Genomic DNA, 22976 nt, shown 5'->3' on the forward strand with positions numbered 1-22976 from the left:
TCCCAGTGTTCGCCTGTGAGTAACACCGCATCCACATATATTTTATACAGGAAATTCCCCTTGTATTTATTTTTTCCCCTCGCCATCCCCTTCATTTATTTTATGACTTTTTCACATATATGTATTTTGACCAATACTTTGGGTTATTAGCATACATATAGACCCAACTAATTACTGACTGGACACCAAATAGCATTATTTATCTTTTTTTGGCACACTCATACAGTACATATGTACAGAGTGTTTGTCCCCGTTACCATGTTGCCACAATAAAGTATATTTTTAACCCACACTCTGCTGGTCCCCTTCTCTACTTGCTGTGCACCGCTGCTATCCTAGGATTCCCTCTCGGTATGAGTTCTGAGCGTGATGCACGCACCATATGAAGCTGCCATCTGTGAGTATTGTTTTTCCCCTTCACATGGGGATTTGCTGACCGGTAACAGTGTTACAGTGAGGATATACTGCCCTGTGAAGTTCTACAAGAAGGATGGTATGTTAACCCTTTATTGACTCCAGCCTTTGGGCAGTTTTGCATCATAGAAGAATCACTGTACTTCAAACACTGGGTCCAATACTCTATTTTTGGCTTTATGTGCTTCTGTCTTTACCATGATATGTGGACACTGATGTTTTAAGCATGGATTTCCATTATGTCTGAAGTGGATTGAGCACTGTTATTGGGACATGTGCCCTAAACTACCTATCATATGTACACAAACACTAATATATATATATATATATATATATATATATATATATATATATAGCCAGGTCCCCCTCCTACCTCCGGGCTGCTCGAGAGGGGGACAGCTCCGTGGGGACTCAGGCAGGTGTCGGGTGCCGCCAGAATGGCAGGCGGACCCGGCACAGGTACTGCAGGCGAGTGGGTCGCCGGATATCCGCGGACAACGGCGCCGCCATGTCTAGGAGGTTCGCGCATGCGCAGCAAACACCTGGCAATCCTTGCAAGCCCAAGCATGCGCAGTGCAAGGGGGTACGGTGGCCCATATGACAAGGCTAAATAATGGGACTACACGCCCCAGCATCCTATGGGGCGGCTGCACATGTGTTGCGGGAGGACCAATATGGCTCCTGGAAACACGGAGAGATAGGTACATTTCGCACGCTTGGGCGCACGCGGCAGTCGTGATCCGGACAGAGAGGAGGAAGGTAATGTCCATGGAGCAGTGCTCCCCTGGGCTAGGCCAGATTCCCCCCCGAGGTCCAAGGTAGATGCCCTGAGTCACTGTAGCTGGTGTATGCTGTGTATGCTGCAGGGAAAGGCCTTCGATAGGGATCTGTCCCCAGTAGTGTGTCAGTTCGAAGCATCAGCTGCAGGACATTATCTCTGAAGGTGAAGTGCGGCCTACTGCCTGTGAGCAAAGCAAGGACACTTCAGCAGAGTCTATTTTAAAGGGGTACACTCCAGCTGGAAGCCCCTCCAGAGGCATCCGCCTACGGATCTGCGCAATAGATGAGTCGGTGGATTGCGGTGAAGAACCCCTCGCTGCCGGCACATCTCCCCCCCCCCCCCCGTGGATACATCTCCCCTCGCTGCCGGCAAATTCCCCCCCCCCCCCCCGTTGGTACATCTCCCCCCGCGACCGGCACATGTCCTCTCCCCTCACCCCACTTCTCCCCCCGTTAGCTGGCACACACACAGCCAGCCCCGATCCAGGCAAGGACATGACCCCTCCCTTAGTAGCCACGGCCCCCCGCCCCCCGCTCTAACATTAGCCAAGGGAAACTTAGAAAGTCCATAATTTGGGAGGTGAGTGACATTGGAACCTCAAAATAGTTGCGTTGACCTACAAATCCGCCGCAGAATGTCCAGTTCAAGTTTTGTGGTGCTACGTGGTGCCGTTTGTGAGATATCGATGCTTCGGACATATTAACAAATGGAAAACGGAATCCAACTTAGAATTATAGTATTATATATATATATATATATATATATATATGAAAAAAAGGAGAGAGAAAGCACACTCCCCTCGTGCATTATCATATGATGCAGATGAATTAAATGTATTAATACAGATGTAAGGCAGGTAATGCACACTTACAAGACATGGAGAATATAAAATCACATAAAGGTTTCTTTATACACGGACTCCCTGGTACAGATCAGCTGGATGGAAGGTGGGAGACCTCTAGATTAACCCACTGACAGCCATACGCCTGTGGACCCGCTGCTGGAGCGCTATCACACAAAAAAAGCGACCGCAGACAAAGTCACGATGATACCAGGCACAGGAACAGTGGGAGATGGTAAATGTCTCACCTCTTACAGCCAACAGCTGACCAACACGAGGTGCCAGGAGTAATCCCAGTATACAGGAGTCCCTCCGTTTACCAACGGAACACCGCGCACACTACGTAATTGCGTGATGATGTCACAGGCCTACGCGTTTCGTCGGCGCTTGCCAACTTCGTCAGGGAATATATGAATATATATATACCATAATACTGAGTTAAGTTATGGTGAGTAAAAAAAGTGACAAAAACCCTCCACAGCAAAGCAAATATGCAAATACAACTGTATGCTCATCTGCATGTCTTAGGCAGGTCTGCAACCCCGCCTTTCACCATTATCACCCAGCATACAGCACTTCCACTGCAGCAAGGGATTCTGGGAAATGACATGCAAATGAGCACGCAGTGCCACTTTTTGCTTCAAAAACCATTAACATGGTTCGCTATAGGCTTAAGCTTGCTGCATGGTCACAGCTTTGAGCACAGCCAACGTATATATATTACGTTGCTTAACTCAGGCCTGCTTTATTTTCATCCAAGTAAGGGACTGCAGCTTTAACATGTGAAGGTTAGAGGCACTCAGATATTTACATTCAGCGGTTCACTCATATCAGTGTCATAGTATTTCCCACACTGTTATTTCAAGTAACAAGAAACCAAATTATATAAACAAAATCCTATCCCTTTCAGGGATCTAACTACACATCAGAATCAGCCACTAAGTGCTGCTGGGCCAACTAACCTGGTTCCCCAGTTTAAAACAATGCCCTCTTATTTAGGGTCACCAGATAAAGCATACAGTCTAATAGATACGGCAGTAAACGTGTTTGTCTTATCTGTTCGTGGTAGGAACTCGGTCCCAAGGGTCCAGGCAAATCTTCTGGTACTGTGATACTTGAAGGGGCCGTCCACACCAAACTGGATGCAGGGGGGCAGCGACACTCCCAGCCCCCAGGCTCTAAGGAGAGAGACTGAAATGCAAACCTCTCTGCTCTAAATACCTGTGCTAGTGATTAGGAGAGCAGGTGAGGGAGAACTAGACCCATTGTAATCTGTGGTCTGGATTTTCCATCCACCAGCCTGAGTTAATGTGAAGCTGTGGAATGGATAATTTTTTAACAATTCCTGCACTTTCTGACCTAAAACGGGGCAGAAAGCTGCCTAACACCTTTGGACTATGTCACAATATATATACACACACTCAATAGTTTTATGTTATTGTTCTAGTTTAAATGTACTCATACAGTAGATTTAATTATTACTATAAGCTCATTATTTCATAAATATTATTCTAAAAAGTTATTAAAGATACGTTTTACATTAATTACAGCCTATAATAAAATAAATACTGTATTTAAAAAAAAGATCTTATTCTCTTAAAATTATGTTTTGGGTACAATACTTACCCACATCAGGTTATTCTTCTACACAATGTTTGGCGCTGCGAGCAGGGAGACCTTAATGGGTAATCCCAGATGAAGGGGGATTTTATTCATATTTGCCAGGACAAAAACACAAAGAGTAAGAACTGCTCCGTAAACTACACTCAAACCCTAGAATATAGTAGTAAAGGTAGCTTACACTGTCAATATGACTGACGCATCCGTGGAGTACTGAGTGTTAGGAGGACAACGTTTGCTTAAAAAAAAAAAGGCTAAAAGGGAGGAGGGCACACCCATAGAGATTAGTCCTTGCACAAGAGTTTATCCAGATACTGAGCGGTTAAAAAAACATAATTTATTAGGTGCTTACAGCACAAAGAGAAGTCAAATAAATAGTACTTGTGGTGATAGGACGCCAACAGACAACTCTTAACGTGGTCAAATATAAAACAAAAATCCAATGAGGGAGGTGTAGATGCTAATCGATCTCACAAAAGCCAGATACTCCCCTCAGGGGCCCCCTGGTAGGAGGTACATATGCCCAGATAGGTGGTAACATTAGCCACTGCTAGCCCAGGGTGGCTAAGAATAAATTAGTGCTAAACCCAGTCCGAAATAAGATCACAGCAGTTGGTAGCTGCCCTGCTAGGTGCCAGCGCAGGATGATGATCGTAACTGTACTCGATTATACTCACTCCCTGTGTCACCGCTAGTGACAGACAGAGGGGAATAGGTGAGTGGGTATGGAGAGGTTAGCACCTGGGTTTTACAGTATTAGTTCCACGTACGTGTAGTATATACCTGCTAAGGCTGTGATTATACCAAGAGCTTTAGTGCAGCTGCACTCTCCTGTGACTTCATAAGTAGCGATGCTGCAGAGCTCCATGTGCACACGCGCGAGAGATCTAGCAAGCGACTGCAGGGGAGACATGCTCAGGTGTCACTTCCTTTATCACAACGCCTGCCTTTCCAACACCAATCCAATGAATCCTTCCATTGAAGATTTGTCCATAATAGTGATTGATTGATTCATTATTAATAAAATATTTAATGTAATTTAATTACTTTATTATTATTTTTAAATAGATAATTATTGACTGACTTAATTCATTATGTTCTGCAATGTGTATGGCATGTTCTTCAAGGTATATATGGCTTTTCAATAAAGGAAAACGGTATTTTGTATGAAATCCTGAGGTCCATATTTTTCTAGGATTTTCATTGGTTAGATTTTGGAGGAACACGATTGGTGCACTGAACATCACTTTGATTGGACGGCTGCGTCATGTGACGTGGCTGTCGCTGCTTGAAAACAAATTTGCCTGTCTCCTGAGCTGTCTCCTGCTTTGCAGCAGCGAGCGGGGAGACACTGCATTTGGTGTAAGCCGTTTTCAGGGATGTATAACACTTGTTTTTGCGCTTGGTGTCTCTACAGGAGACAACACGGGCGATTTCTGGTATAATCACGGCCTACGGCTATGCTGATATAAGGCTCAACCCTGGTAGCGAGTACGCAGGTTGATGTAGCACTAGCCTGAAGATTTTCTCATTAGATGGGTGCAAATAAATGTCCCAACTTTCAATATATATCAAATAGTCCACGGCCCGGTTCTTTTCTCAATTAATTCAGAGACAATAGAAAACATCTTTCACATCATTACTTCAGTCAGTTACATCATTCAGGCATATTGAACAGCGGTGCGCAAACTGGGGGCAGAAGAATTTGCAGGGGGGGGGGGGAGCGCGGGCTGTTAGAGGCCCCGCACTCTTCCCCCAGGCATTTAATTTAATGCCGTGGGAGGCGTGAGGCCTCTGTAACCTTACTTACCTACTGGCAGCCGGGTCTTTGGCGACGCGTCACCAAGGCAACGCGGCATCAAATGACGCTGTGGGGTCATGTGACATCACACGTCGCCATGGCAACGCACGTCAAATGTCGCAGTGGGGTTCATGACATGACCCCCAACGCCATTTGAAGCCATGCCATCAGGGGAGGGGGGGGCGCGAATGCTGCGGCTCCCAGGAAGGGGGCTGCAGCTGAAAAAGTTTGTGCAGCGCTGATATGGAATTTAGTTGTAGAGTGGAGAATCTTTAGCCTCGTTGTTCTTAGCTTGGTGATGTTAAATGATTCTGAATTCTATACATCCAAATACTCTTTATAGATTTTGACAATACACGTTTCTCTCACTGTCAGCCCAAATATTCTTAGTCAATCATCAACCTTAGAACACTGTTTCTTTCTTTAGCAAGATTTAACCTGATTCAGAAGACCCTTTAGGTTCTGTCACTAAGTAACTACAGTTGATCCTATGTTCCTTATCTTTTAAGACCTCTCTATTGTATTGTCTAAGTATTTAACTAACCTTTGATTCCAAACTCAAAACCATATACTATTCAACTCAGCATTCATTAAACACACCAAGTTTCAAAAATCACATACAGCATGTCTACACCTGTCTATCTTCAGACTGATTTATCTTCTTATCTTTGCAAAGGCAGCTTATCATTTTCCAATATAATTTCTAACTTAATACTAAATTACTTATTTTAACTAGTTACATGCTGAATATGTGTATATAGACAATATAGCATCATTAATATATAGGCTTGAAATCATCTTCATAGCCCATAGTGGAGGAATAGAGGTCTCAACTATAGTAGATGGTAGCAGATCAGAACTGCTCTAAGGACCTTTCTCCTCAAGTGTGCCTCCCCAGAAAGTGGCAAGTCGGAGGGCCACGGACCCGTCCGAGATTGTACCAGCGCCTCCCCCACAATGATCCGGCACTGCATGATGACGTCTGTGCCGGCGCTCTAGACCAGGGGTCGTTTCGCACGTAAGTGCTTCATCAGGGTGCACTAATTGTGCTTTGGGAACAATACTTAGCCACATCAGGATGTTTTCCAAAACACAGTTTTTGGCGCTGCAAGCAGGGTGACCTTAATGGGTAATCCTAGATGAAGGGGGATTTTATTAATATTTGCAAGGAACTCCACTGCCTACCAATTTCTAGATTGGCTTTAAACTAGAATAACCTGCTGTTCGGGGGGGCAGACAGTGGGAGCATGTTCCAGAGGCCCAATAATGGATACAATAATTCTTACAGTTTCTCTGTGGCCCGTTTATAGCTTCTGGATGTCTTTTTGGCTCGGTAGAACTAATGCTGCCTGTACAATTCTACGGCAGGGGGACCGTTTAGAGATATGAGATGACATTGTATCAAATAGAAAATAATGGGTGCTCCAATAGTTCCAGAATTCTTAGTAAATGTCAATAATGTACAGACATATGAGTCAAACTCTTGCATGGAGTGGGTAATACAATGTGTGTGTGTCTTATATAGACAATAACAAACCCTCCTGAAGGCAATGGTCAAGAATGAAAAAAAAAAATCACCTTGCTGTTGCTGTAACTTCATTGGAGGTGAATAATAATAAAACAAGAACATTACTCCCAGTTCTCCCAGACATGGATTCTTCTTATTGATGATAGTATGAAATCAGAAATCTCACGCACTCCTAGAGCCTCAATATGTCCAGCTGCCAAGCAGGAAATCCAGATGGAAACAAAAAAGAGAAATAGCTGCACACTGCTAAGGGAACCAGGTTGTATACAAATGAAAATATTTTATTGATAATACATCACCCAAAGGAGGTGTAGGACCTCCAAAGTGTTTCGCACCCGAAGGTGCTTTATCAAGGAAGCTCTAGCTTATGACAAGGTATAATGAACACCAAATATCTGGGTTGAACTGAACGAGGCTTAGATATAATAAAATATAATTTATTCCTTAAATAAGGTGAACACAGCAATATAGTACAATTAACAGACAAGAAGGTAACACTTACTTAAGGTTGGGGGATGGAGAAGTATCCGCTAGCAATTCTCCATCAATCCAGTGACATTCCAGGTGGAATCAGAAGCACAACTCAAAACTGTAGGGTTGGCACAGTTTATATACCTGTGTAACCCTATTCTTAACATTGAATACAGACGATTGGTGAACAATTATCTGTATCCACTCCCTAACGTGGAGACACAGACTAACCCATGCCTTCCAGCTAATTAGCTAATGTGTACTGGGACTCCATGGGTAGCCCCATAATGAAATCAGGGGCGACGACCAGTTTACTAAATGAAGTATCTGCATTGTTTGAAGGTGTAGACATAACACTACAAACCACTCCAGTTTGATGATTCTCCGCCCTCAGGTAACGATTAGACTGGCAGAGTTTGTTGATTAATACTTAATCTCTAGACTTTGGGTAAACAATCAGGGCAGTTAACTTTTTGATCACCGTGCTTAGGCTAATCAGCCGACTGCCCTTCATGACCCATTAGCCTAGCAGATGGCGTCTGCATTTTCAGAACAGACCCAAAATAAAATACATATACACTTTAATATCTACACATATTAATAAGTTCCATTCTGGTGGGCTCAGTGGGTCGACCTTTGCCAGTTTTTAATGCCTACAGTGACTCCACATATTAGCCAAATATCAACTGTCTGTGACCTCCAGAACTGGAGATACAGAAATGCACTTTAAAACATTAAAATACAGGCTTATAATGAAACATGGGAACAGGGAAACATACATTTTCAAGGTATAACAAGGTGCAAACCACATCCCTGGACCGCAGTCCAGTTAACCCCTTGTCTCTCTGGTGAGGTCAGGGGATGACCATATGGGGTGCAACCCTTTTAATACCGGGCCACCCCCTTTCTCCCTCTACACCCATATTGTGCCGTTTGCCGGCGAAAGGAATTATTCCTTTGCGTCAATCGCCATCACCCAGTGCCAACACAATCGATGTACCGTAGCAGGGTCTTCTGATTCATGCTCCGGAGCTGTTCTGTGTATACCGCTCCATCTGGATCTCCCTCCGCTCTGACGTACATGAGCTACGATTGCCGTTCGGAGCAGAAGAGAAAGATTCCATCTGGTAACACTACGAGATTGTCCAGAGTGACTTTTTTTCAGCACATTGTGCTCCGCTGTTAAGGACACTGATAACGGGACTCTTAAACTCTTGAGAAGGAACTCCTGTGACATTACACGAGGTGCCACTTACCTGAAGGATGACATCTCCCCGGTTGTACCCCGAAGGTGATTGAGACATCCACGCCTCCATCTACACGTGGGCCCGGTGTGCGGTAATCCATGTCTTGTCACATGAAATGCTTTTATCAATTGTTTTGATGTACGCAGATTTATTATCCCTTTTTTTACATAATATATATTATTAATGAGCGCTGTGCGCTGTTTTCTTGTCTTTTTCTCGTTTTATCAAGGAGTATGGAGATGTTTTACAAAAGACCCCCTTAAATACAGTGGTAAAAGGAACAAACAATCAAAATTTGCACCAAAAAGCGGACCAATTCATGATGCCACAACAGATGCACGCATGCACGAGCATACGCACCCCTACGACGCCCTCGTTGGTTCAATTCCAAAGCTAAGTATTGGCTGTGCTCTGGGGCTCTGCCAAAAACCGCCCCTCTGATCATAGCAACAGTAAGTTTCTACTGTGCATGCGCTGACCCGGCGGCCGCCTATATAGACTGCGCATGCGCCCAAATCTGTGCTAATGAGCGCTCAAATTCCGACTAAAGCGGAGTTGAGCCGGAGCATAGCCAAGTCTTCACCATGGAAACTCACATAAGCTCCATTGATACAGCAACAGAGACAGACAACGCATAATATGAAAACCAAGAAACCTTCCAAACAATTCTAAACCTTGAAGCCTAAACCAAGTATGATGCATGGGAAATAGATGGACTAGAAAGAATACATGTTATTTATACTAATAAAAATAATTGCAGAATTAGTATGTAATAATGTCTCTACGATTTGTATATTACATCTCTTAAGGGTGAGAAGTGAAATTGCAGGATGCTGTTATGTATTATGTTCCAACTTCAAAATATCTATATTACTTAAATCAATAATTGTATTGAATAGCCCTAATCGAGCAAAGTAGTTTATCCGACCCCCGTGAAAGTCCCACCATCAAAGGTTCCATTCAGACCAAGGTCCAGAATAGAATCTGCCCTGATGGCTGAGCTCTAAACTACACAGTGTTCAAAAATGGAGGGCAACATCATATTATTCCCAGGGATGGAGTGTGTGAGCACTTCAATTTGACACTACTGAATATACTGCATTCCCCATTGGAAGACATGAAAGATTGGCCTTATCACCTCCAGGAATTGGTATGTGTGTACAAAAATACTGTGCACCGCACCCTTCATCCAATTCTTCCTGGTGGGCCTATAGACCTTGTAATGCCAGCCCCAGAAGAGACGCCCAACAGAAATGTGGCATCTGGGTGAAATGGTACCACGAAAGTTTGTGTTGGGTCCACGAGCGAATTGCTCAGTGTATCCGGAGAGCTGTTCAGTCTCAGGGGGAGGTCACAGTGGGAAGCCTCGCTTAACCCTGCTTAGAATAAAGCATAGAGTGTTAGATCCTGATAATAGGAACAGAAGTTGAGGGACAGGTGGGACAGGAGTCCTTTACTGTAGTAAATTAGCCAAACAATGATGTCCCAGCTTATGTCCTTAGAACAGAGGCTTAGTCCAGAGCAAACGCTACATCTGTACCTACTGAAGCCGTGCACCTTTACTAGTGCCATGGAGACTCCCAACAGGGATTTTTAACAGCCATCAGCAGCTCCAGGCACTGGTCCTACGGTGGGCAGCAGTCACAAAGAGCACTGCTCCTGTGAAAGCACCAAGTCCTGAGCACAGAGATACAATAACTTCCCAGAGCATCCATGAGGCAGAACCAGCGCCTTGTGATTGGCCTGGTTTTATCTGCAAGGATGGTCCTCCACAGGGGACCAGAATCAAGGCTTGAGATGGACTCTCCGATCCAGGATCACGATAGACCAGCACTAGGGCTCAGCATTAGCTCTCCCCTCCTGGACCAACACCAGGACTAGACATACATACAGCTAATACTCTGTGAGATCGTACTCCAACCAACCACACACTGAGAGGATACAGAGGTTCAACTTAGCAAATAAAGCATAGGGGCACAATGGTCAGAAAACAAAGTAACTTTGAGCTGCCCCGCCCTGAATACACATCAAGATTGACACTCCCCTGAAGAGCCACGTGATGGACAAATTGTATCAGATTTGTGATTTTGTGTGAGAAACCCCAGCAATGTTAAGTAGGGGGAAATGTAAGGACCCTACTATTTTACAGGCCTGTGTCTGGTTGTAATGGCAACTAATGTCGCTCATGCTAGTGAATTAATTTTATTTTTGGTTTAGGGCAGTTGTAGAAGGGTTAGTTAGAAGAGCTTTGAGAAAGGTCTGCAGTGTTTGAACGAAACATTGGAGGAATACATATGAACCATTTGACCACTATGGGGTGCTACTATTTTCGCTTCACTTTGAAGGGTTGCACGCATGCCTCTCGCTGGCACGAAACATGCACTGAGGCAGGAAGGAGGTGATCGGGAGGCGAGGCGGACACGTCACTAGGCTGGTTTGCCCTCATTGGCTGAACCGCTCACATGACGAGGCTGTCGCGCTGCAAAAACAATTTCATTTGTCTCGTTATCCGTTGCTCTGTAGCGCTTGGCCGTGCGCCGCCACTATAATCGCGGCCTTAGGCTATGTCCCCAGTGGCAGAAAGACAGCCATGAGCCCGACAGTCAGAGAGACGGCCAGGAGCCCGACAGTAAGAGAGACGAGCCCGACAGTCAGAGAGACGGCCAAGAGTCCGACAGTCAGAGAGACGGCCAAGAGTCCAACAGTCAGAGAGACGGCCAAGAGTCCGACAGTCAGAGAGACGGCCAAGAGCCCGACAGTCAGAGAGACGGCCAGGAGCCCGACAGTCACAGAGACAGCCAGGAGCCCGACAGTAAGAGAGACGAGCCCGACAGTCAGAGAGACGGCCAGGAGCCCGACAGTCAGAGACGGCCAGGAGCCCGACAGTCAGAGAGACGGCCAGGAGCCCGACAGTCAGAGACGGCCAGGAGCCAGACAGTCAGAGAGACGGCCAAGAGCCCGACAGTCAGAGAGACGACCAGGAGCCCGACAGTCAGAGAGATGGCCAGGAGCCCGACAGTCAGAGAGACGGCCAGGAGCCCGACAGTCAGAGAGACGGCCATGAGCCAGACAGTCAGAGAGACGGCCAGGAGCCCGACAGTCAGAGAGACGGCCAGGAGCCCGACAGTCAGAGAGACGGCCAGGAGCCCGACAGTCAGAGAGACGGCCAGGAGCCCGACAGTCAGAGAGACGGCCAGGAGCCCGACAGTCAGAGAGACGGCCAGGAGCCCGACAGTCAGAGACACGGCCAGGAGCCCGACAGTCAGAGAGATGGCCAGGAGCCCGACAGTCAAAGACGGCCTGGAGCCCGACAGTCAGAGACGGCCTGGAGCCAGACAGTCAGAGAGACGGCCAGGAGCCCGACAGTCAGAGAGATGGCCAGGAGCCCGACAGTCAGAGAGACGGCCAGGAGCCCGACAGTCAGAGACAGCCAGGAGCCGACAGTCACAGAGACAGCCAAGAGCCCAACAGTCAGAGAGACGGCCAGGAGCCCGACAGTCAGAGAGACGGCCAGGAGCCCGACAGTCAGAGAGACGGCCAGGAGCCCGACAGTCAGAGAGACGGCCAGGAGCCAGACAGTCAGAGAGACGGCCAGGAGCCCGACAGTCAGAGAGACGGCCAGGAGCCAGATAGTCAGAGAGACGGCCAGGAGCCCGACAGTCAGAGAGATGGCCAGGAGCCCGACAGTCAAAGACGGCCAGGAGCCCGACAGTCAGAGAGACGGCCAGGAGCCCGACAGTCAGAGAGACGGCCAGGAGCCAGACAGAGAGACGGCCAGGAGCCCGACAGAGAGACGGCCAGGAGCCCGACAGAGAGACGGCCAGGAGCCAGACAGACCATTAGAGAGACGGCCAGGAGCCCGACAGTCAAAGACGGCCAGGAGCCCGACAGTCAGAGACGGCCAGGAGCCAGACAGAGACGGCCAGGAGCCCGACAGAGACGGCCAGGAGCCCGACAGAGACGGCCAGGAGCCCGACAGAAACGGCCAGGAGCCCGACAGAGAGACGGCCAGGAGCCCGACAGAAACGGCCAGGAGCCCGACAGAGACGGCCAGGAGCCCGACAGCCAGACAGACAGCCAGGAGCCAGACAGTCAGAGAGACGGCCAGGAGCCCGACAGTCAGAGAGACGGCCAGGAGCCCGACAGTCAGAGAGACGGCCAGGAGCCCGACAGTCAGAGAGACGGCCAGGAGCTCGACAGTCAGAGAGACGGCCAGGAGCCCGACAGTCAGAGAGACGGCCAGGAGCCCGACAGTCAGAGAGACGGCCAGGAGCCCGACAGTCAGAGAGACGGCCAGGAGCCCGACAGTCAGAGAGACGGCTAGGAGCCCGACAGTCAGAGACGGCCAGGAGCCAGATAGTCAGAGAGACGGCCAGGAGCCCGACAGTCAGAGGGACGGCCAGGAGCCCGACAGTCAGAGGGACGGCCAGGAGCCCGACAGTCAGAGGGACGGCCAGGAGCCCGACAGTCAGAGAGACGGCTAGGAGCCCGACAGTCAGAGAGACGGCCAGGAGCCCGACAGTCAAAGACGGCCAGGAGCCCGACAGTCAGAGACGGCCAGGAGCCCGACAGTCAGACGGCCAGGAGCCCGACAGTCAGAGACGTCCAGGAGCCCGACAGTCAGAGACGGCCAGGAGCCCGACAGTCAGAGAGACGGACAGGAGCCCGACAGAGAGACGGCCAGGAGCCAGACAGTCAGAGAGACGGCCAGGAGCCAGACAGACGGCGAGGAGCCAGACAGTCAGAGAGACGGCCAGGAGCCCGACAGTCAGAGAGACGGCCAGGAGCCAGACAGACGGCGAGGAGCCAGACAGTCAGAGAGACGGCCAGGAGCCCGACAGTCAGAGAGACGGCCAGGAGCCCGACAGTCAGAGAGACGGCCAGGAGCCCGACAGTCAGAGAGACGGCCAGGAGCCCGACAGTCAAAGACGGCCAGGAGCCCGACAGTCAGAGAGACGGCCAGGAGCCCGACAGTCAGAGACACGGCCAGGAGCCCGACAGTCAGAGAGACGGCCAGGAGCCCGACAGTCAGAGACACGGCCAGGAGCCCGACAGTCAGAGAGACGGCCAGGAGCCCGACAGTCAGAGACGGCCAGGAGCCCGACAGTCAGAGAGACAGCCAGGAGCCCGACAGTCAGAGACAGCCAGGAGCCGACAGTCACAGAGACAGCCAAGAGCCCGACAGTCAGAGAGACGGCCAGGAGCCGACAGTCACAGAGACGGCCAGGAGCCCGACAGTCAGAGACGGCCAGGAGCCCGACAGTCAGAGAGACGGCCAGGAGCCAGACAGTCAGAGAGACGGCCAGGAGCCAGACAGAGAGACGGCCAGGAGCCCGACAGAGAGACGGCCAGGAGCCCGACAGAGACGGCCAGGAGCCCGACAGAGAGACGGCCAGGAGCCAGACAGACCATTAGAGAGACGGCCAGGAGCCCGACAGTCAGAGAGACGGCCAGGAGCCCGACAGTCAGAGAGACGGCCAAGAGCCCGACAGTCAGAGAGACGGCCAGGAGCCCGACAGTCAGAGAGACGGCCAGGAGCCCGACAGTCAGAGAGACGGCCAGGAGCCAGACAGTCAGAGACGGCCAGGAGCCAGACAGTCAGAGAGACGGCCAGGAGCCAGACAGTCAGAGAGACGGCCAGGAGCCCGACAGTCAGAGAGACGGCCAGGAGCCAGACAGTCAGAGAGACGGCCAGGAGCCAGACAGTCAGAGAGACGGCCAGGAGCCCGACAGTCAGAGAGACGGCCAGGAGCCAGACAGTCAGAGAGACGGCCAGGAGCCAGACAGTCAGAGAGACGGCCAGGAGCCCGACAGTCAGAGAGACGGCCAGGAGCCCAACAGTCAGAGAGACGGCCAGGAGCCCGACAGTCAGAGAGACGGCCAGGAGCCCGACAGTCAAAGACGGCCAGGAGCCCGACAGTCAGAGACGTCCAGGAGCCCGACAGTCAGAGAGACGGCCAGGAGCCAGACAGAGACGGCCAGGAGCCAGACAGTCAGAGAGACGGCCAGGAGCCCGACAGTCAGAGAGACGGCCAGGAGCCCGACAGTCAAAGACGGCCAGGAGCCCGACAGTCAGAGAGACGGCCAGGAGCCCGACAGTCAGAGAGACGGCCAGGAGCCCGACAGTCAGAGACGTCCAGGAGCCCGACAGTCAGAGAGACGGCCAGGAGCCAGACAGAGACGGCCAGGAGCCCGACAGTCAGAGAGACGGCCAGGAGCCCGACAGAGAGACGGCCAGGAGCCCGACAGTCAGAGACGGCCAGGAGCCCGACAGTCAGAGACGGCCAGGAGCCCGACAGTCAGAGACGTCCAGGAGCCCGACAGTCAGAGAGACGGCCAGGAGCCCGACAGTCAGAGACGGCCAGGAGCCCGACAGAGACGGCCAGGAGCCCGACAGAGAGACGGCCAGGAGCCCGACAGTCAGAGAGACGGCCAGGAGCCCGACAGACCATTAGAGACGGCCAGGAGCCCGACAGAGACGGCCAGGAGCCCGACAGAGAGACGGCCAGGAGCCCGACAGTCAGAGAGACGGCCAGGAGCTAGACAGACCATTAGAGACGGCCAGGAGCCCGACAGAGACGGCCAGGAGCCCGACAGAGAGACGGCCAGGAGCCCGACAGTCAGAGAGACGGCCAGGAGCCCGACAGAGAGACGGCCAGGAGCCCGACAGTCAGAGAGACGGCCAGGAGCCAGATAGTCAGAGAGACGGCCAGGAGCCAGACAGTCAGAGAGACGGCCAGGAGCCAGACAGTCAGAGAGACGGCCAGGAGCCAGATAGTCAGAGAGACGGCCAGGAGCCAGACAGTCAGAGAGACGGCCAGGAGCCAGACAGTCAGAGAGACGGCCAGGAGCCCGACAGAGACGGCCAGGAGCCCGACAGAGAGACGGCCAGGAGCCAGACAGACCATTAGAGAGACGGCCAGGAGCCCGACAGTCAGAGAGACGGCCAGGAGCCCGACAGTCAGAGAGACGGCCAGGAGCCCGACAGTCAGAGAGACGGCCAGGAGCCAGACAGTCAGAGAGACGGCCAGGAGCCCGACAGTCAGAGAGACGGCCAGGAGCCAGACAGTCAGAGAGACGGCCAGGAGCCAGACAGTCAGAGAGACGGCCAGGAGCCAGACAGTCAGAGAGACGGCCAGGAGCCTGACAGTCAGAGAGACGGCCAGGAGCCCGACAGTCAGAGACAGCCAGGAGCCCGACAGTCAGAGAGGCGGCCAGGAGCCAGACAGTCAGAGACGGCCAGGAGCCCGACAGAGAGACGGCCAGGAGCCCGACAGTCAGAGACGGCCAGGAGCCCGACAGAGAGACGGCCAGGAGCCCGACAGTCAAAGACGGCCAGGAGCCCGACAGAGAGACGGCCAGGAGCCCGACAGTCAGAGAGACGGCCAGGAGCCCGACAGAGAGACGACCAGGAGCCCGACAGTCAGAGAGACGGCCAGGAGCCAGACAGTCAGAGAGACGGCCAGGAGCCAGACAGTCAGAGAGACGGCCAGGAGCCCGACAGTCAGAGAGACGGCCAGGAGCCCGACAGTCAGAGACGGCCAGGAGCCCGACAGTCAGAGAGACGGCCAGGAGCCCGACAGTCAGAGAGACGGCCAGGAGCCAGACAGTCAGAGAGACGGCCAGGAGCCCGACAGTCAGAGAGACGGCCAGGAGCGCGACAGTCAGAGAGACGGCCAGGAGCGCGACAGTCAGAGACGGCCAGGAGCCCGACAGTCAGAGAGACAGCCAGGAGCCAGACAGTCAGAGAGACGTCCAGGAGCCAGACAGTCAGAGAGACGTCCAGGAGCCCGACAGTCAGAGAGACGGCCAGGAGCCAGACAGTCAGAGACGGCCAGGAGCCCGACAGTCAGAGACGGCCAGGAGCCAGACAGAGAGACGGCCAGGAGCCCGACAGAGAGACGGCCAGGAGACAGACAGACCATTAGAGAGACGGCCAGGAGCCCGACAGTCAGAGAGATGGCCAGGAGCCAGACAGTCAGAGAGACGGCCAGGAGCCCGACAGTCAGAGACAGCCAGGAGCCCGACAGTCAGAGAGGCGGCCAGGAGCCAGACAGTCAGAGACGGCCAGGAGCCCGACAGAGAGACGGCCAGGAGCCCGACAGTCAGAGACGGCCAGGAGCCCGACAGAGAGACGGCCAGGAGCCCGACAGTCAAAGACGGCCAGGAGCCCGACAGAGAGACGGCCAGGAGCCCGACAGTCAGAGAGACGGCCAGGAGCCCGACAGAGAGACGACCAGGAGCCCGACAGTCAGAGAGACGGCCAGGAGCCAGACAGTCAGAGAGACGGCCAGGAGCCAGACAGTCAGAGAGACGGCCAGGAGCCCGACAGTCAGAGAGACGGCCAGGAGCCCGACAGTCAGAGACGGCCAGGAGCCCGACAGTCAGAGAGACGGCCAGGAGCCCGACAGTCAGAGAGACGGCCAGGAGCCAGACAGTCAGAGAGACGGCCAGGAGCCCGACAGTCAGAGAGACGGCCAGGAGCGCGACAGTCAGAGAGACGGCCAGGAGCGCGACAGTCAGAGACGGCCAGGAGCCCGACAGTCAGAGAGACAGCCAGGAGCCAGACAGTCAGAGAGACGTCCAGGAGCCAGACAGTCAGAGAGACGTCCAGGAGCCCGACAGTCAGAGAGACGGCCAGGAGCCAGACAGTCAGAGACGGCCAGGAGCCCGACAGTCAGAGACGGCCAGGAGCCAGACAGAGAGACGGCCAGGAGCCCGACAGAGAGACGGCCAGGAGACAGACAGACCATTAGAGAGACGGCCAGGAGCCCGACAGTCAGAGAGATGGCCAGGAGCTAGACAGACCATTAGAGACGGCCAGGAGCCCGACAGTCAGAGAGACGTCCAGGAGCCAGACAGTCAGAGAGACGTCCAGGAGCCCGACAGTCAGAGAGACGGCCAGGAGCCAGACAGTCAGAGAGACGGCCAGGAGCCCGACAGTCAGAGAGACGGCCAGGAGCGCGACAGTCAGAGACGGCCAGGAGCGCGACAGTCAGAGACAGCCAGGAGCCCGACAGTCAGAGAGACAGCCAGGAGCCCGACAGTCAGAGAGACGGCCAGGAGCCAGACAGTCAGAGAGACGGCCAGGAGCCCGACAGTCAGAGACGGCCAGGAGCCAGACAGTCCGAGAGACGGCCAAGAGCCCGACAGTCAGAGAGACGGCCAGGAGCCCGACAGTCAGAGAGACGGCCAGGAGCCAGATAGTCAGAGAGATGGCCAGGAGCCAGACAGTCAGAGAGACAGCCAGGAGCCCGACAGTCAGAGAGACAGCCAGGAGCCAGACAGTCAGAGAGACGGCCAGGAGCCCGACAGTCAGAGAGACAGCCGGGAGCCAGACAGTCAGAGAGACGGCCAGGAGCCAGACAGTCAGAGAGACGGCCAGGAGCCAGACAGTCAGAGAGACGGCCAGGAGCCCGACAGTCAGAGAAACGACCAGGAGCCAGACAGTCAGAGAGACGGCCAGGAGCAAGACAGTCAGAGAGACGGCCAGGAGCCCGACAGTCAGAGACGGCCAGGAGCCCGACAGAGAGACGGCCAGGAGCCCGACAGTCAGAGAGACGGCCAGGAGCCCGACAGTCAGAGAGACGGCCAGGAGCCAGACAGTCAGAGAGACGGCCAGGAGCCAGACAGTCAGAGAGACGGCCAGGAGCCAGACAGTCAGAGAGACGGCCAGGAGCCAGACAGTCAGAGAGACGGCCAGGAGCCAGACAGTCAGAGAGACGGCCAGGAGCCCGACAGAGAGACGGCCAGGAGCCCGACAGTCAAAGACGGCCAGGAGCCCGACAGTCAGAGAGACGGCCAGGAGCCCGACAGAGAGACGGCCAGGAGCCCGACAGTCAGAGACGGCCAGGAGCCCGACAGTCAGAGAGACGGCCAGGAGCCCGACAGAGAGACGGCCAGGAGCCCGACAGTCAGAGAGACGGCCAGGAGCCAGACAGTCAGAGAGACGGCCAGGAGCCAGACAGTCAGAGAGACGGCCAGGAGCCCGACAGTCAGAGAGACGGCCAGGAGCCCGACAGTCAGAGACGGCCAGGAGCCCGACAGTCAGAGAGACGGCCAGGAGCCCGACAGTCAGAGAGACGGCCAGGAGCCAGACAGTCAGAGAGACGGCCAGGAGCCAGACAGTCAGAGAGACGGCCAGGAGCCCGACAGTCAGAGAGACGGCCAGGAGCCCGACAGTCAGAGAGACGGCCAGGAGCCCGACAGTCAGAGAGACGGCCAGGAGCCAGACAGTCAGAGAGACGGCCAGGAGCCCGACAGTCAGAGAGACGGCCAGGAGCCCGACAGTCAGAGAGACGGCCAGGAGCCCGACAGTCAGAGAGACGGCCAGGAGCCAGACAGTCAGAGAGACGGCCAGGAGCCCGACAGTCAGAGAGACGGCCAGGAGCGCGACAGTCAGAGAGACGGCCAGGAGCGCGACAGTCAGAGACGGCCAGGAGCCCGACAGTCAGAGAGACAGCCAGGAGCCAGACAGTCAGAGAGACGTCCAGGAGCCAGACAGTCAGAGAGACGTCCAGGAGCCCGACAGTCAGAGAGACGGCCAGGAGCCAGACAGTCAGAGAGACGGCCAGGAGCCCGACAGTCAGAGAGACGGCCAGGAGCGCGACAGTCAGAGACGGCCAGGAGCGCGACAGTCAGAGACAGCCAGGAGCCCGACAGTCAGAGACGGCCAGGAGCCAGACAGTCAGAGAGACGGCCAGGAGCCCGACAGTCAGAGACGGCCAGGAGCCAGACAGAGAGACGGCCAGGAGCCCGACAGTCAGAGAGACGGCCAAGAGCCCGACAGTCAGAGAGACGGCCAGGAGCCAGACAGTCCGAGAGACGGCCAAGAGCCCGACAGTCAGAGAGACGGCCAGGAGCCAGATAGTCAGAGAGATGGCCAGGAGCCAGACAGTCAGAGAGACAGCCAGGAGCCCGACAGTCAGAGAGACGGCCAGGAGCCAGACAGTCAGAGAGACAGCCAGGAGCCAGACAGTCAGAGAGACGGCCAGGAGCCAGACAGACGGCCAGGAGCCCGACAGTCAGAGAGACAGCCGGGAGCCAGACAGTCAGAGAGACGGCCAGGAGCCAGACAGTCAGAGAGACGGCCAGGAGCCAGACAGTCAGAGAGACGGCCAGGAGCCAGACAGTCAGAGAGACGGCCAGGAGCCTGACAGTCAGAGAGACGGCCAGGAGCCAGACAGTCAGAGAGACGGCCAGGAGCCCGACAGTCAGAGAGACGGCCAGGAGCCCGACAGTCAGAGAGAGACGGCCAGGAGCCAGACAGAGAGACGGCCAGGAGCCAGACAGAGAGACAGCCAGGAGCCAGACAGTCAGAGGGACGGCCAGAAGCCCGACAGTCAGAGAGACGGCCAGGAGCCCGACAGTCAGAGAGACGGCCAGGAGCCCGACAGTCAGAGAGACGGCCAGGAGCCCGACAGTCAGAGAGACGGCCAGGAGCCCGACAGTCAGAGAGACGGCCAGGAGCCCGACAGTCAGAGAGAGACGGCCAGGAGCCAGACAGAGAGACGGCCAGGAGCCAGACAGAGAGACAGCCAGGAGCCAGACAGTCAGAGAGACGGCCAGGAGCCAGACAGTCAGAGAGACGGCCAGAAGCCCGACAGTCAGAGAGACGGCCAGGAGCCAGACAGTCAGAGAGACGGCCAGGAGCCAGACAGTCAGAGAGAGAGACGGCCAGGAGCCTGACAGAGAGAGAGACAGCCAGGAGCCCGACAGTCAGAGAGACGGCCAGGAGCCCGAAAGTCATAGTAACAACTGAGTGAAAAAGAAAAAGCCAGACAGGTGACCTTCTCCTCCCTCCAGACGCCCCGCCCCTTCTCCTCCCTCCCTGGGTGTCTACGCCCTCTCCCGACGCCCCGCCCCTTCTCCTCCCTCCCGACGCCCCGCCCCTTCTCCCCCCTCCCCAGATGTCCCCGCCCCCCCTCTCACCTCCGCGGGTCTCAGAGGCTTCCTCGTGCCCATGTTTTAGGTCCTCCCCCGCACTTTCTTCTACCCCTATGACGTCACTCGCATATTGTGACCTGCCTGCGAACTGAGCGCGCGCTGAGATTCCAAACCCGCGAGGGAAGGACGGTGACGTGGGCGGCTGTTCACGTGGGGGGAGGGGCTTTTCACACTGGGAGGAGGTACTGATTACGTGAGGGGGAGAGGCTGAACACGTGTGGGAGAAGGGGCTGATCACGTGGGAGAGGGAGCATGCTCTGTATTACATGTATGCAAAGATGTGAAATATACGGGTATAATGTGTATGGGGCTGGGCTCATATGTCTTACCTCTGCTAGCTGTGTGTTTATGCGTTAGCGCATATGCTTGTGAATATAGTGTGTAAGCGCATATGCTTGTGTATATACAGTGTGTGAGTGTAAGCGTGTGTGTATGCATGCATGTACGTGTGGGAGTGTAAGTGCATATGCTTGTGTATATACAGTGTGTGAGTGTAAGCGTGTGTGTAAGTTTGCAGATAGGAAAAAGCAGGCACCGGCAGCCACACAGGATCAGCAAATAAAGGTTAATAAAGAGAGCTAGTTCCCATACAAAGGTTTAATGGATACTGCAAAAAGAATACAACAACATTGTGGGGTGCTGAGCCCCCCCCCCACCAACGCGTTTCGAGCGCTAGCTCTTTATCAAGCGTGTGTGTATGCATGCATGTACGTGTGGGAGTGTAAGTGCATATGCTTGTGTATATAGTGTGTAAGCACATGCTTGTGTATATACAGTGTGTGAGTGTAAGCGTGTGTATATGCATGTACGTGTGGGAGTGTAAGTGCATATGCTTGTGTATATAGTGTGTAAGCACATGCTTGTGTATATACAGTGTGTGAGTGTAAGCGTGTGTATATGCATGTACGTGTGGGAGTGTAAGTGCATATGCTTGTGTATATAGTGTGTAAGCACATATGCTTGTGTATATACAGTGTGTGAGTGTAAGCGTGTGTATATGCATGTACGTGTGGGAGTGTAAGTGCATATGCTTGTGCGCGTATGTCTGCATGTGTGTGCGTATGTGTATATATCACATTATGTTATGTCATATATCTCCCATTACTATATATTCATCTGATATATCTCCCATCTTATACTATATTAGTGAAAGCACTGTATGTTTGCCTGCCTGCATGCATGCCTGCCTGCTGGATGTCCGGTGTCCCTAGGGGAAATCTCATTGGTCCCTTGGGCCGCCCCCGCACACCTCTCATTGGCCTGAGGCGGAGTGACGGCCCAAAGGACACACAGGGACACACACACACACACACACAGGGACACACACACACACACACGGACACACACACACACACACACACACACACACACACACACACACGGACACATACACACAGTAGGGGGGGTGTGTACATTAGCAGCATGTATAACCCGGGGGGGGGGGGGCCTCACATACCCGCCGGAGCCTCCGCCTCTTCCTCCCCGAAATCAGCCTCCTCCTCTCCCCGTGTCTCCCGCGCTTTCAACCCCCCCCCCCCCTTCACCTCCCCTCCACCCCCACCTTCACCTCCCCTCCACCCCCACCTTCACCCCCCCTTCACCTTCCCTTCAATCCCCCCTTACAACCTCCCACCACCTCCTCACCACCTCCACCCCCCTTCCCACCTCCCCCACCCCCCTTCCCAACTCCCCACCACCTCCCCCCGCTTCCCACCACCTCCCCCCCCCCCCCCTTCCCACCACCTCCCCCCCCCCCCCCCCTTCCCACCACCTCCCCCCCACCTCCCCTTCCCCCCCCTCCTTCCCACCACCTCCCCCCCACCCCCCCCCCCCCTTCCCTGAGGCGGAGTCACGGGCCAAAGGACACACAGGGACACAAACACACACAGGGACACACACACACACACACGTAGACACACACACACACACAGACGTAGACACACACACACGTAGACACACACACACGTATACACAAACACACACACGTAGACACAAACACACACACGTATACACAAACACACACACGTAGACACACACACACGTAGACACACACGTAGACACACACGTACACACGTACACACACGCACGTAGACACACACACACACATGTACACGTAGACACGTACACACACACACACACGTACACGTACACACACACACACACATGTACACATATACTCACACACATGTACACGTACACACACACATGGAGACATACACACACACACATGGAGACATACACACACACACACACATGTACACATACACACACACGTATACACTCACACACGTATACACACAGGTATACATACACATAATGTATACACA

General features: G+C 53.6%; 1 protein-coding gene across 2 annotated transcripts in view; it reads right to left on the reverse strand.

Annotated features, from left to right (window-relative positions):
• LOC142496892 (cation channel sperm-associated protein 4-like) overlaps positions 1-20808 on the reverse strand; it is a 49375-nt gene extending 28567 nt beyond the window's left edge. Inside the window, exon 1 of one of the 2 annotated variants that reach the window (XM_075603965.1) lies at positions 20635-20808. In XM_075603965.1, coding sequence (XP_075460080.1) covers positions 20635-20667 — 33 coding nt within the window. In that variant the 5' untranslated portion in view covers positions 20668-20808. The remainder of the gene's footprint in view (positions 1-20634) is intronic. The other variant, XM_075603966.1, reaches the window with a different exon arrangement.
• Positions 20809-22976: the final 2168 nt, after the last annotated feature.

The sequence above is a fragment of the Ascaphus truei genome, chromosome 6 (genome assembly GCF_040206685.1).
Source record: "Ascaphus truei isolate aAscTru1 chromosome 6, aAscTru1.hap1, whole genome shotgun sequence".
In the NCBI taxonomy this organism is placed as follows: Eukaryota; Metazoa; Chordata; class Amphibia; order Anura; family Ascaphidae; genus Ascaphus; species Ascaphus truei.